Consider the following 14,947-nt stretch of genomic DNA (forward strand, 5'->3'; position numbering starts at 1 on the left):
AAAACTGTATTTTTTGTGAAGAATCAACAGCAAGTGGGACACAATCATGAAGTGGAACGACATTTATTGGATATTTCAAACTTTCTTAACAAATCAAAAACTGAAAAATTGGGCGTGCAAAATTATTCAGCCCCCTTAAGTTAATACTTTGTAGCGCCATCTTTTGCTGCGATTACAGCTGTAAGTCGCTTGGGGTATGTCACTATCAGTTTTGCACTTCGAGAGACTGAAATTTTTTCCCATTCCTCCTTGCAAAACAGCTCGAGCTCAGTGAGGTTGGATGGAGAGCATTTGTGAACAGCAGTTTTCAGTTCTTTCCACAGATTCTCGATTGGATTCAGGTCTGGACTTTGACTTGGCCATTCTAACACCTGGATATGTTTATTTTTGAACCATTCCATTGTAGATTTTGCTTTATGTTTTGGATCATTGTCTTGTTGGAAGACAAATCTCCGTCCCAGTCTCAGGTCTTTTGCAGACTCCATCAGGTTTTCTTCCAGAATGGTCCTGTATTTGGCTCCATCCATCTTCCCATCAATTTTAACCATCTTCCCTGTCCCTGCTGAAGAAAAGCAGGCCCAAACCATGATGCTGCCACCACCATGTTTGACAGTGGGGATTGTGTGTTGCTGTGTTGCTTTTACACCAAACACGTTTTGCATTGTTGCCAAAAAGTTCAATTTTGGTTTCATCTGACCAGAGCACCTTCTTCCACATGTTTGGTATGTCTCCCAGGTGGCTTGTGGCAACACTTTTTATGGATATCTTTAAGAAAGGCTTTATTCTTGCCACTCTTCCATAAAGGCCAGATTTGTGCAATATACGACTATGGACAGAGTGTCCCACTGTAGATCTCTGCAGTTCATCCAGAGTGATCATGGGCCTTGGCTGCATCTCTGATCAGTCTTCTCCTTGTATGAGCTGAAAGTTTAAAGGGACGGCCAGGTCTTGGTAGATTTTCAGTGGTCTGATACTCCTTCCATTTCAATATTATCGCTTGCACAGTGCTCCTTGGGATGTTTAAGGCTTGGGAAATCTTTTTGTATCCAAATCCGGCTTTAAACTTCTTCACAAGAGTATCTCAGACCTGCCTGGTGTGTTCCTTGTTCTTCATGATGCTCTCTGCACTTTTAACAGACCTCTGAGACTATCACAGTGCAGGTGCATTTATACGGAGACTTGATTTTATTTTACTAGGCAGTTAAGAACAAATTCTTATTTTCAATGACGGCCTAGGAACAGTGGGTTAACTGCCTGTTCAGGGGCAGAACGACAGATTTGTACCTTGTCAGCTCGGGGATTTGAACTTGCAACCTTTCGGTTACGAGTCCAACGCTCTAGGCTACGCTGCCGCCCCACAGGCGGATTGTATTTATCATCATTAGTCATTTAGGTCAACATTGGATCATTCAGAGATCCTCACTGAACTTCTGGAGAGAGTTTGCTGCACTGAAAGTAAAGGGGCTGAATAATTTTGCATGCCCAATTTTTCAGTTTTTGATTTGTTAAAAAAGTTTGAAATATCCAATAAATGTCGTTCCACTTCATGATTGTGTCCCACTTGTTGATTCTTCACCACTTGTTGATTCTTCACAAAAAAATACAGTTTTATATCTTTATGTTTGAAGCCTGAAATGTGGCAAAAGGTCGCAAAGTTCATGGGGGGCCGAATACTTTCGCAAGGCACTGTATATACTGTATATGTTTTTTAAATTGTATTTCTGTGATATACAAGTAAAACAGCTCCATCAGTGGAGACACCTCAGAGGAGGAAAGGGAGGACCATCCTCCTCATTGAATTTCATAACAATAAAAATAGTGAAACATTAAAAGTTGTCCTTTTTAGATTAAACTTTACAAAATATATTCACATGTCCCCAAATAATTGATTAAAACACATTGTTTTGCAATGAAGGTCTACAGTAGCCTCAACTACACTCTGTAGGGTAGCACCACTGTGTAGCCGGAGGACAGCTAGTTTCCGTCTCCCTCTGGGTACAATGACTTCTATACAAAACCTAGGAGGCTCATGCTTCTCACCCCCTTCCATAGACTTAAACAGTAATTATGACAACTTCCGGAGGACGTCCTCCAACCTATCAGAGCTCTTGCAGCAGGAACTGACATGTTATCCACCCAATCAAAGGATCAGATAATGAATCTCGTACTGAAAGTATAAGCCACAGCGAGCTAGCACTGCATTGCATAAAATCTGGTGAGTAGTTGACTCACAGAAAGACAGTAGTTGAACAGTTAACAAATACATTTCTTTAAAATGAAGGAGAAGCAAGAGAGAACGCTAGCTATATTTTGTTGTATTCTTTTCACTTTCACATAGCTCGCAAATGCAGCTAATGTTAGCCTACTCAAACACCCGGCTCAAACAGAGAGGGATACTGTGTTAGCTAACTGGCTCTGGCTATCCAACACAGAAATGCTTCTAAGTCAAGGTAAGCCTTTGGTTTTATTAATTTATTGCCACTGGGGCCCGCCGGTGTAAATGCTAAACTGCTTGCTGACTGTACACTGTACTGCATGATTGTAGCGGGTTTACAAACATGTTAGTTCTAGTAGTTATGTTGACTATGATGTTAGCTAATAAAGAGACAACAATGTAGGCTGTGTGTAGCGGTTAGCGGTTATGATATGAAGGTTTGGCTTGGAAAGGTTTTTTCACCTAGTCACAGTTGATGCACAAGGGAAGGTCCACAAGCGAAGGGAAAAGGTGAGAAGAGGAGAGCGCTTAGATACGATACAATGATCATGCTTTTTATATGTGGCTGCTATGAAAGTGAAATGTGTTTGCATGAAATCAGGGGTGTATTCATTTAGGCGATTCTGTTCCAAATGTTTCTTAAACAGAAGCAAACAGAAAGAAACAGGGATAAACGTACCTGAATTTGTCCAATAGAAACTCTCATATGCAACTGTTGGACTAATGATTACACCCTAGATAATCTAGATGCAAGCAAGAGTGTGCAAGGCGGTATTGAATGTCTGCCACCTTGATTACTCAAATGTTTCTCTCGACCTGTGCACCTATGTTGTAAACTTTAATTCATAGGCTAGGTTGTAGCAACCTCATGATGGGTATCGGGAACATTTGAGTATCATGCAGTAGCCTAAACCCATTGACGTTACATTGAGCTGGGTGAATGGAATATGAATGATAGTCATCCAATATGCTGTAACACAATTAAGGCCATGCTCCGAAAAATAATAATCGCCCTCCCTCATCTTAAACGTCACCGACCGCCACTGACCTCCATACACTAACACCAATGTGTAAAACATTTTAGACAGTTTACAGAACCAAGACCTACATTTCACTTAAGACATTAACAATTAACAACAAGGTGCCCAGGACAGACAAGCAAATAGGTCAACTTCTGAGACAGAGAGACACAGAGAGAGAGAGAGAGAGAGAGAGAGAGAGAGAGAGAGAGAGAGTACGTGAAGGGGTTGAATTGATCAATTGGAGATGAGATTCAGATGGGCTATTAATGTATTTCAGACTTTAATGAATGCAGCTGTTTGATGGGTTGTTGACATTGTGATTTGTTCAGTTCAGGTTTAGACGATTAAAAGATGCATTGTGGTCTGACTGTGATCTGCCTGAAAACCTCCGGAGGTAGTCACGTGGTAGTCAGACATGCAAGTGTAGACAGATCTGGACAGTGAAGCCAATTAAATCATCATTATCCCTCGCCTTCTAAAATCATTGACAGGTGGCACCATTGACTTATGGCATCAATATAAATATTATTTTGAAATAATAGCAGTCAAATAATTTGCTGTAACCCTGCAATGACACAGGAATTGAAAGTGGTGGCTGGCTGGTTGGCTGCACTGCAAGAATGTTTGACCTGACTATTTTTTTCTTGATGTGATGTTGTTTGACTTGAACTTGTTTGTTTTGTTAATATGTTAAATGTTTGTTTATATTTATTTATTTATTTATGTTTATATTTTACAACAAAAACATTTAGTTATTAGTAAATGCATTTGAGTTATGTAAATTGATGAATCATTGACCATCTTTGCCAGCTGTCCGATTGAATTAATTGATATGTGTTGGGAGTCAGCGGGAGTCTGGTGGGAGGAGCTATAGGAGGACGGGCTTATTGTAATGGCTGAAATGGAATAAATGGTAGGAAGTCAAACATGTGGTTTCCATATGTTTGATACCATTCCATACATTCCATTCCAGCCATTTACAATCAATCACATTTATTTATAAAGCCCTTTTTACATCAGCCGATGTCACAAAGTGCTATACAGAAACCCAGCCTAAAACCTCAAACAGCAAGCAATGCAGATGTAGAAGCACGGTGGCTAGGAAGAACTCCCTAGAAAGGCAGAACAATGAGCCCCTCCTCCTATAGCGCCTCCCACCAGCCTCCACTGTTGGGAGTATACATGAGTATACCAAGTAAATCAGGGCAGAAAAGTTATCCAAACAATACCACTACTTTCATTTGTAACTTTATTCTTACAAATGTATGGGGTGATCACATCAGAGCAAAAGCAAAGCAGCAGGATAGAGTTCTTACTAGAAATGTTAATGGGAGAGCCCATCTGCACTCGGCTGTCCAGGTGTCTAAAGAGGAACAGGATATGACATCACACAGGGAGAACGAGATGGCAGAAGCAGTGGTGCCCTGTATGTCCCAGGTTCCCCTGGTGTAGGCCGGGTTACTGTAAAATCCCTTTGTTACAACTGCTGATGTAAAAAAATATATATATAATTTTGCTTGATTGATTGAATAAGTAGAAGTGATGTGTGGAAGTGTCTGGGAACAAGATTAAATCAAACACAACAGAGAACCCACATCAACTTCAATGAACAGGTAACACACTCTTATCTCTAACAAAAACACACGTTTGAAAGGAAAGGGGTACAACTAAACCTAGTCAGTTGTACAACTAAATCCATTCAAATTAAATGTGTCTTCCGCATTTAACCCCTTTTATGAGTAGGGCAGACTAAAACAACTGACACACACATACGCAAGCACACACAGGGACACATGTGGAGGTTGAGAAGTGTATGTCCTGGTGAAAGGAGAGGAAGGTTCAGATTCACTGCTCTGATAAAACCAAGATGGAACTCTTTGGCCTCAATGCCAAGTGTCTGGAGGAAACCTGGCACCATCCCTACGGTAAAGCATGGAGGTGGCAGTATCATTCTGTGGGGATGTTTTCAGCGGCAGGGACTGGGAGACTAGTCAGGATCGAGGGAAAGATGAACAGAGAGATTCTTGATGAAGACCTGCTCCTTGATGAAGACAACTCTAAGCACACAGCCAAGACAAGGCAGGAGTGGCTTCGGGACAAGTCTCTGAATGTCCTTGAGTGGCCCAGCCAGAGCCCGGACTTGAACCCGATCGAACATCTCTGGAGAGACCTGAAAATAGTGGTGCAGTGACGCTCCCCATCCAAGTGGACAGAGTTTGAGAGGATCTGCAGAGAAGAATGGTAGAAACTCCCCAAATACAGGTGTGCAAAGCTTGTATCGTCATACCCAAGAAAACATGAGGCTGTAATCGCTGCCAAAGATGCTTAAAAAAAGTACTGAGTAAAAGGTCTGAATACTTTTATGTGATATTTCAGTTAAATTTTTAAAAATAAATTTGCAAACATTTCTAAAAACCTGTTCTGGCTTCATCATTGTGGGGTATTTTGTATAGATTGAGGAAAAAACAAAGAATCAGGCTGTAACGTAACAAAATGTGGGTCAAGGGGTCTGAATACTTTCCGAATGCTGTGATCGTATATAAATAATAAGAATTGATTGGGTTTACGGCTCCCGAGTGATGCAGCAGTCTAAGGCACTGCATCTCAGTGCTAGAGGCGTCACTACAGACTCTGGTTCGATTCCAGGCTGTATCACAACCGGCCGTGATTGGGAGTCACATAGGGCGGTGCACAATTGGCCCAGTGTCATCTGTAAATAATCATTTATTTTTAACTGAGTTGCCTCGTTAAATGAATGTTAAATAAATATAGCACTTTACTAATTGAGGCACTCAAAGCACTTTACTTACTCACCTCATCCACCATCAATGTGTAGCACCCACCTTGTTGATGCACAGCGACAATTGTTGTGCCAGAACTCTCATCACACATCAGCTATCAGGTGGAGAGGTGAGGAGTGATATATGGCAATTAGGAATGAGGGGGATGAATAGGTGGCCATGATAGAATGTGGCCAGGTTGGGAATTTAGCCATGACACCGGGGTGAACACCCCTAATCCTACAATAAACGGCATGGGATTTTGAATGACCACAGAGAGTCAGGACACCCGTTTTAACGTACCAACCCGAAAGACGGCACCCTACGCAGGACAATGTTGTCAAGGTTTAAAAATGATTATGTTGTATTATATCTGTTTAAGCTTCTTGCGGTCAGTTTGCAGTCAAATTATTTGATTTATTATTATGTTCAATACTTGAAGTACCATCTGCGTGAATGCAGCTTTCTCAAGCTTCTGTTATTCCAAAACACTCCATTTTACAACTGCCTTTTTGTATAATGTTAATATTATTGTTTTAAACTAGGCAAGTCAGTTCATCTTATTTACAATGACGACCTACCCCGGCCATATCCGGACGACGCTGGGGCAATTATGCATTGCCAAATGGAACTACCAATCACGGCCGGATGTAATACAGACTAGATTTTTGCTTGTATCCTTATTCCTTTTATTGTACTTAGTCTGTGTGGTGCCGTTTTTTTGGGTTGTCTATGTAACTCCTGTTAAAAGAATAACATTATAATACAAATATAATTAAAAAAGAACACAGCTAGCACACATCCTGTTGCAGTCCCTCCTCTAAGTAATTAAGTATTGTGGATGACATAACAAACATTCATTCATGCAGTCGAAATTATTATCCCTCGTAGTTGTTTAAATTCGGATCAAACGTGTTAACTGAAAAAACATTTGTATGGGTGTTTTCAAGCCCAAAAAGCTTGCTTGCTACACCAAAGAAAGCAAAGAATAGAAACCGGTTACACCATGTACATTTGTGTCACCTGCAGGTCAGTGAAGCTTAACACACAACCCGGGAACAAAGTTCATCTGCTGTAATTTATGTAACAAAATCTGTCATCTCAACATACGGGTGTATTATACTGTTATTTTAAGGCGATATTATCTATGGCTGGAAGGAATTCCAAACCGACCAATCAGTGTCAAACAACATGCATTTTCTACATCTTTTAGGGTAGATTGGTGCAATGGGACTTGTTATACTACTGAAGGAATTGTCTTAACTCGATGGCGCATCACCAGGGTCAGCTTTAACTGCAGTCTATCGTTTGGTTTTTAATATTGTATAAACATATTTTTTAAAGGATTTCTTAGATAATGTTTTCGAGGATTGCATTTGGCTCTCAGCCTCTTCGGTCGAATGTATTTTTTTCCAAGCCAGTAAAACTTTTGCAAAAACCAAGGACAACTTTTCCTTCACAAGGCAGTTGGTGAGTAAAAATGAAGAGAACATGTTCATCCGTGACTCGTGATCAGTATTGTTATAGGCCTATGCGAAAATTGGTAACATCGTGGGAAATAAACTCTAAATAGATTGCCACTACTTGTTACAATACATGTTATCATTCAGTGTTCCAGTTGTTTGGGAAAAACAACCCCTATATGCAACTGTGCAAAAAGATTGATGTCACTTTTCATACGTAAACGGTTACCAAATTTGACCCAGTGAGTGTATAAAAACTGAATAATGCGTTTGATTTATTCTCTGGAGACACCAAAGATATTTGAGCTGCAGAAGTTTCAAGAATCCTCCCAACCCCAAATCGAGTGACTGTAAACCTGTGTGGTCTATTGCACAATCGCAGATAATTAATTATTGTCGACTTTGTTACATGTGTATCTCCTAACTTCCAATATTTTCTCTTTGCTCTTTCATTTTAAATGGTTATTCAAGAATAGGGTGTAGATTAACCTTGGTTGCTATTGGATATGGTGGGGCATTTCCTCAGGCTAGCTCAGAAATAATATTTTAAGCAGATCTCAAAATGAAAGTATCATGTTTCAGTTGAGGGTGTTACCTCGTTCGGAAAGCATTCAGAACCCTGGACTTTTTCTACATTTTGTTACGTTACAGCCTTATTCTAAAAGTGATTAAATCGTTTTTTCCCTATATCAATTTACACACAATACCCCTAAACTGTCTGCGTGATAAGATGACTGTAAACAGGGCTTTGTCATTAGCACGTGACATCACAGCCAATCGTGCTTCATACTGTAGGCGTTGGCCGAGAGTAGCACTGAAGGGGGAATCCACAGCCTGAATTGTATGCTCTAAGCCTAGGCACATCCATACAGGTGGAATGGGCATCAATACCAAAGGTATTGATGTGAGAAGCCAGTCTCAACTGACACAGTAACAGACTATGTGTGAGGAGAGGTCCTGAGAACAGAGTGGCACGCGGCTCTGAATCTCACTCCGGCAACAGCTGCGGAGTCTCCCCTAGCCTGGGTGGGAGCTGCATGAACTGTCAAGTATAGACACGGCCTAAATATCTAGCCTAACCAATTAATTTATTCTCCCTCTCTGTCCATTGTGTTGAATGTGCACCTCTCCCTCCCTTGCCCTAGACTCCTATTCACCCTCCCTGTCCTCATCGGTCTCACATCCTAATCATTTAACTCATTTACTTGGACTACTTTTCACTACTATAGGCCCCATTTTGACACTCCATATGACACTATCTCAAACGATGTCCTACTCAAACTGTTTCCATGGCTCCCATATTTTTTTCCGAAAATCCTCTTATGAATATCACCCTTTATTGAATTCCATTTTAATCTAAAGGCTGTGTACGAACTCCAGTTTGTTAGACTTTTAAACCCCGGACCATATCAGATCTGTAACTTCAGCTCTCTCTCTATTTTCCCACCTAGTGCAGTCCATGTGGACAGTCCACCCACTATCCCCACACTTACCACCAGCTATGCCCACGGCACCTCCTCCAAGTCTCTACTCTTCAGTACGGTTGGTGGGAGCCTCCAGGCTTCAGCTGAACGCTTTCCAGACCGGGAGGCTGTAGTGTTCCTACAGGACGGGGTCAGGAAGACCTTCTCACAGCTCCAGCAGGATGTGAGTGGTGTCTACTTCCTATTTTCTACTAATCCTATGCCAAACAGATTAGGGGTACACAAGGGCTCTTTCTGTAGTGTGTGAAAGACTTCAAATCCTTGATTCCTCAACTCCTTGCCTCTATCTCAAAGCTCATTGAAGGAGGAGATCCAAGGCGAGAGAGTTAAGGAATCAAGGATTTTGAGGCTTGCACACTTTTCAGACCGAGCCAAGACACGTGTCCTCTCGCCCCCTTCAAAAGGAATTGTAACATCTAGTTGAAACAGCATGTTCTACGCCCATTTAAGGGAAACCCTATGGAGGCAGATATATAAAAAAGCAAAGTGTGTCATTGTTTGCAATATGAATACAGTAACACATAAGTACACAAAATGGCTTCTCGCTGGTCTATGTACTCTCATCCATACCTACACATGCAGTCAGAGCTGGCCCTAGCCTTTTGGGTGCCCTACGTGACATTTTGTTAGACTTGCTGTCATTCTCATTTATATTTGTTGTCACTTATTAAGCATCCTAAGTATTTCATATTTTTTGGTCCACTTAACCTGTTGCGACGAGCCATCCCGGATACGGGATCGTGAAATGAAATGAAATCAATATGCTAGCTCTCAAGCTTAGATTTTTGTTAACAACACTGTCATCTCAGATTTTCAAAATATGCTTCTCAACCATTGCAAAACAAGCATTTGTGTAACACTATTGATAGCTCGTTTAGCATTTAGCGTAGCATTTATCGTTAGCATTCAGCAGGCAACATTTTCACAAAAACCAGAAAAACATTCAAATAAAATAATTTACCTTTGAAGAACAGATGTTTTCAATGAGGAGACTCTCAGTTAGATAGCAAATGTTCAGTTTTTTCAAAAATATTATTTGTTTAGGACAAATCGCTCCGTTTTCTGCGTCACGTTTAGCTACGAAAGAAACCTGTATCCAGGATTGTGTAAATCTATCCGCAAGCTCATTAGCATAACGCAACGTTAACTATTCATGAAAATCGCAAATGAAATTAAATAAATATATTTGCTCTCAAGCTTAGCCTTTTGTTAACAACATTGTCATCTCAGATTTTCAAAAATATGCTTCTCAACCATTGCAAAACAAGCATTTGTGTAACACTATTGATAGCCTAGCATAGTATTATGCCTGACATTCAGCAAGCAACATTTTCACAAAAAACAGAAAAACATTCAAATAAAATAATTTACCTTTGAAGAACTTTGAAGAACTTCAGATGTTTTCAATGAGGAGACTCAGTTAGATTGCAAATGTTCAGTTTTTACAAAAAGATTATTTGTGTTGACAAATCGCTCCGTTTTCTCCATCACGTTTGGGTAAGAAAAAAAAAACTAAAATTAAGTCATTAAAACGCTAACTTTTTTCCAAATTAACTCCATAATATCGACAGAAACATGGCAAACCGATGTTTAGAATCAATCCTCAAGGTGTTTTTCACATATCTATCGACGATAAATCCATCGTGGCAGTTGACTTTCTCTTCTGAAGAAATGGAATGCACATGGACCTAGAGATTACGCAATAATTTCGACACAGGACACCGGGCGGACCCCTGGTAAATGTAGTCTCTTATGGTCAATCTTCCAATGATATGCCTACAAATACGTCACAATGCTGCAGACATCTTGGACGAACGGCAGAGAGCATAAGCTCGTTCACGGCACATTCACAGCCATATAAGGAGACGATACGTTTTTTTAATCCAATAATGACGCCCCCATAGGTTGAAGAGGTTAAAGGATTGCTGTATATCATGAGTTATTTTTCTTATTGCCTTTGTCGTTTTTGTACCCAATTAATTTTATATCCTGAGATTTTAGAGTAGTCCTAAAATATTTTTATCGAAGGGGGCATAGAGTTTTCAATATTAGTCAGGTATATCAGGAGATCATCTGTGTTGCAGGAATTTAATTCCTCTGTTTTAATTCCCAATTAAAATTAAACACTCTGTCAATTCATAAGAATTTGTAAGATCCTTATTTTATAGAGATCGACAGAGCCCGGTCTGAAGGTCAAATAGCAGCCTTTATTCACGAGAGTACTGAACACGATACAGTTTACCACAGGTTATAAACTGAAAATGACGTCATTAGTTTCAGCACCAACCCGTGCCATCTCCGTTCCAGTACAAAGGCTGTATCTCAAGCCTTTCCACCTCGTCTCCCTACCAATTTAATATAATTTATGGCTGAGCCAAGGTTTTCCGGTGTAGATAAGCATTCTAGCCAGTCTGAAGATTTAGTTCGTTCATTTCTACCCAGGAACAGACCGTCATTGTTCTAATCCTTGATTCATTCACAAACATTATATTCAGTACTAAGATTAAGAAAGACAATTCATACATATACAGTAACATAATAGTATTCTGATTAGTCAGTCCTGATTGAAATGTATACATAATTAGTCATCATTGATAAAAATTCCCTTAACAATCTGCAAAGAAGTTTAGTTTATATTAATGTTTACCATGATACCTGTTACGTTTGGGTCCTGTCTAATTCTTTCTGTAAGCGGTTCAGTTGACAGTGCAAACAGGACGGGGGAGAGGGGACATCCTTGTCTTGTGCCCTGCCCCTTTTCAAAAGGAATTGAATCAGATAATGTATTATTTGGTAAATTCTTGCTTTAGGACATTTATATAATGTTTGTATAACATTTATTATTTCAGCTGGAAAGTTTTGAATAGAAAGGCAATCCAAGATTGTCAAAATCCTTTTCGGAATCAATAGCCATTATTGACAAATCTCTATATTTTTTAAAACTTTTGCCAAGTAGGTAATTATCATTCTCTTAAGGCATCCCAAATTATATTGGTGATCGGCAATGATCCGATATCATTATATCATGAATGTTTGAATCTAGTAAATTGTTGAGTACATTCAATTCTTGAATAGCTTTTGTTACTTTGAGAATTTTTTTTATAATCTTTTGTAGTTAGGAATAGTAATCTTCAGGTGTCCTAGTAAATATTTGGAGGCTCCCTGAATGTGCCTTTTTTATTACAACGTCTGTCAATCTTATCTAAAGTAGAATTTAGGTTACCTGCTAAAATAATAGTTCCTGTCTGGATTTGATCTAATATACCGTAATTTCCGGACTATAAGCCGTTACTTTGAACCTTGTGGTTTATATGACGCGGCTAATTTATTGATTTTTCCCGCTTTCACAAGATTCATGCCGCCAAAAAACTGAGCACCGTCACATAATGTGACGTAAATCGAGCACGCTAAAACTTCCCATCATTCTGATTACGGTAGTAATTTTGTCACCTTCATCATGGCAAAGACACGGAGAAATGCATATGATGCAGCTTTCAAGTTGAAGGCGATCGATCTGGCTGTTGGAAAAGGAAATAGAGCTGCTGCACGGGAGCTTGGCCTTAAAGAGTCGATGATAAGACGTTGGAAAGCAGTGTGAGGAACTGACTCAGTGCAAAAAGACAACAGCTTTCAGAGGGAAGAAAAGCAGATGGCCCAAAGTATTTGCAGCCACTCGACATCAGTGTAAATCGTGCATTTAAGGTGGCGCTCCTTGTTCAGTGGGAGGCTTGGATGACAAGTGGGGAGAAATCCTTCACTAAAACCAAATCAAATTTTATTTGTCACATACACATGGTTAGCAGATGTTAATGCAAGTGTAGCGAAATGCTTGTGCTTCTAGTTCCGACAATGCAGTGATAACCAACAAGTAATCTAACTAACAATTCCAAAACTACTGTCTTATACACGGTGTAAGAGGATAAATAATATGTACATAAGGATATATGAATGAGTGATGGTACAGGGCAGCATACAGTAGATGGTATCGAGTACAGTATATACATATGAGATGAGTATGTAGACAAAGTAAACAAAGTGGCATAGTTAAAGTGGCTAGTGATACATGTATTACATAAGGATGCAGTCGATGATATAGAGTACAGTATATACGTATGCATATGAGATGAATAATGTAGGGTAAGTAACATTATATAAGGTAGCATTGTTTAAAGTGGCTAGTGATATATTTACATCAATTCCCATTATTAAAGTGGCTGGAGTTGGGTCAGTGTCAATGTCAGTGTGTTGGCAGCAGCCACTCAATGTTAGTGGTGGCTGTTTAACAGTCTGATGGCCTTGAGATAGAAGCTGTTTTTCAGTCTCTCGGTCCCAGCTTTGATGCACCTGTACTGACCTCGCCTTCTGGATGATAGCGGGGTGAACAGGCAGTGGCTCGGGTGGTTGATGTCCTTGATGATCTTTATGGCCTTCCTGTAACATCGGGTGGTGTAGGTGTCCTGGAGGGCAGGTAGTTTGCCCCCGGTGATGCGTTGTGCAGACCTCACTACCCTCTGGAGAGCCTTACGGTTGAGGGCGGAGCAGTGGCCGTACCAGGCGGTGATACAGCCCGCCAGGATGCTTTCGATTGTGCATCTGTAGAAGTTTGTGAGTGCTTTTGGTGACAAGCCAAATTTCTTCAGCCTCCTGAGGTTGAAGAGGCGCTGCTGCGCCTTCTTCACGATGCTGTCAGTGTGAGTGGACCAATTCAGTTTGTCTGTGATGTGTATGCCGAGGAACTTAACTTGCTACCCTCTCCACTACTGTTCCATCGATGTGGATAGGGGGGTGTTCCCTATGCTGTTTCCTGAAGTCCACAATCATCTCCTTAGTTTTGTTGAAGTTGAGTGTGAGGTTATTTTCCTGACACCACACTCCGAGGGCCCTCACCTCCTCCCTGTAGGCCGTCTCGTTGTTGGTAATCAAGCCTACCACTGTTGTGTCGTCCGCAAACTTGATGATTGAGTTGGAGGCGTGCGTGGCCATGCAGTCGTGGGTGAACAGGGAGTACAGGAGAGGGCTCAGAACGCACCCTTGTGGGGCCCCCGTGTTGAGGATCAGCGGGGAGGAGATGTTGTTGCCTACCCTCACCACCTGGGGGGCGGCCCTTCAGGAAGTCCAGTACCCAGTTGCACAGGGCGGGGTCGAAACGGGCCGCATGCGAAGAGCAACTTATGGTCAAGTCTGCCAGTGGGTCCTGACAGCGTGGAGCATTGTCAAAAAATCCACTATCATCAACGGGTTTCGAAAGGCTGGACTGCTGCGTGTTGAAGGGGCAGCATGAGCTCAGCGGGGTATTTGACTCCGGATGAAAGTGACAAGAGCGACAATGAAAACGATCCAACATCGGATGAAGCAATTCTGAGGCTATTCAACTCCGACACCGAAGGAGATGGCTTCAGTGGTTTCAGTGCACAGGAGGAGGAAGATGGTGACCAATGACTTTCTTGGTAGGCCACTGTTTAATTTTTGTTACAAGCCGTGTTTCATTTAAAGGCTGTGTAAAGTTCATTTGTTTCAATGTACCTGTAGGCACCTGCGGCTTATTTATGTACAAAATACATATTTTTTTAATCATTCAGTGGGTGCGGTTTATATTCAGGTGCGCTTAATAGTCCAGCAATTACGGTAGCTTGAATTTATCTAAAAACACCAGATGTGCCCCTGGTGGGATATACAATAAAAGCAATGTATATTTTTCCCCATGCAAGGTACTGTACAATTCAAAATGAGAAAATATGCTGAGATATAAGGGGAAATGGTGTATTCTTATTTATCAGGATGCTTACAGTTTTGTTGTTGCTACAGTAGGTAGCAGAATATGCCTCCAACCCAATTCCTATTTAAATATTACATTTCTCCTTTATTTAAGTGTAACTCTTGCAAGAACCACATCTGCTGACAATCTCTAAGTGTTTGAGAATCATATAAAAAAACATTATGGAGCCCGTGCACCTTCCATGTGATAAGCTTGGCCAACAAAATC

At 40.7% G+C, this 14,947-nt stretch overlaps 1 protein-coding gene across 3 annotated transcripts in view; it reads left to right on the forward strand.

Annotated features, from left to right (window-relative positions):
- Nucleotides 1–6,219: 6,219 nt before the first annotated feature.
- acsf2 (acyl-CoA synthetase family member 2) overlaps nucleotides 6,220–14,947 on the forward strand; it is a 33,208-nt gene continuing 24,480 nt past the window's right edge. Inside the window, exons 1-2 of one of the 3 annotated variants that reach the window (XM_035749303.2) lie at nucleotides 6,220–6,362; nucleotides 8,932–9,127. In XM_035749303.2, coding sequence (XP_035605196.1) covers nucleotides 6,352–6,362; nucleotides 8,932–9,127 — 207 coding nt within the window. In that variant the 5' untranslated portion in view covers nucleotides 6,220–6,351. The other 2 variants (XM_035749294.2, XM_035749288.2) reach the window with 2 other exon arrangements.

This window comes from Oncorhynchus keta, chromosome 3 (genome assembly GCF_023373465.1).
Source record: "Oncorhynchus keta strain PuntledgeMale-10-30-2019 chromosome 3, Oket_V2, whole genome shotgun sequence".
Taxonomy (NCBI): domain Eukaryota; kingdom Metazoa; phylum Chordata; class Actinopteri; order Salmoniformes; family Salmonidae; genus Oncorhynchus; species Oncorhynchus keta.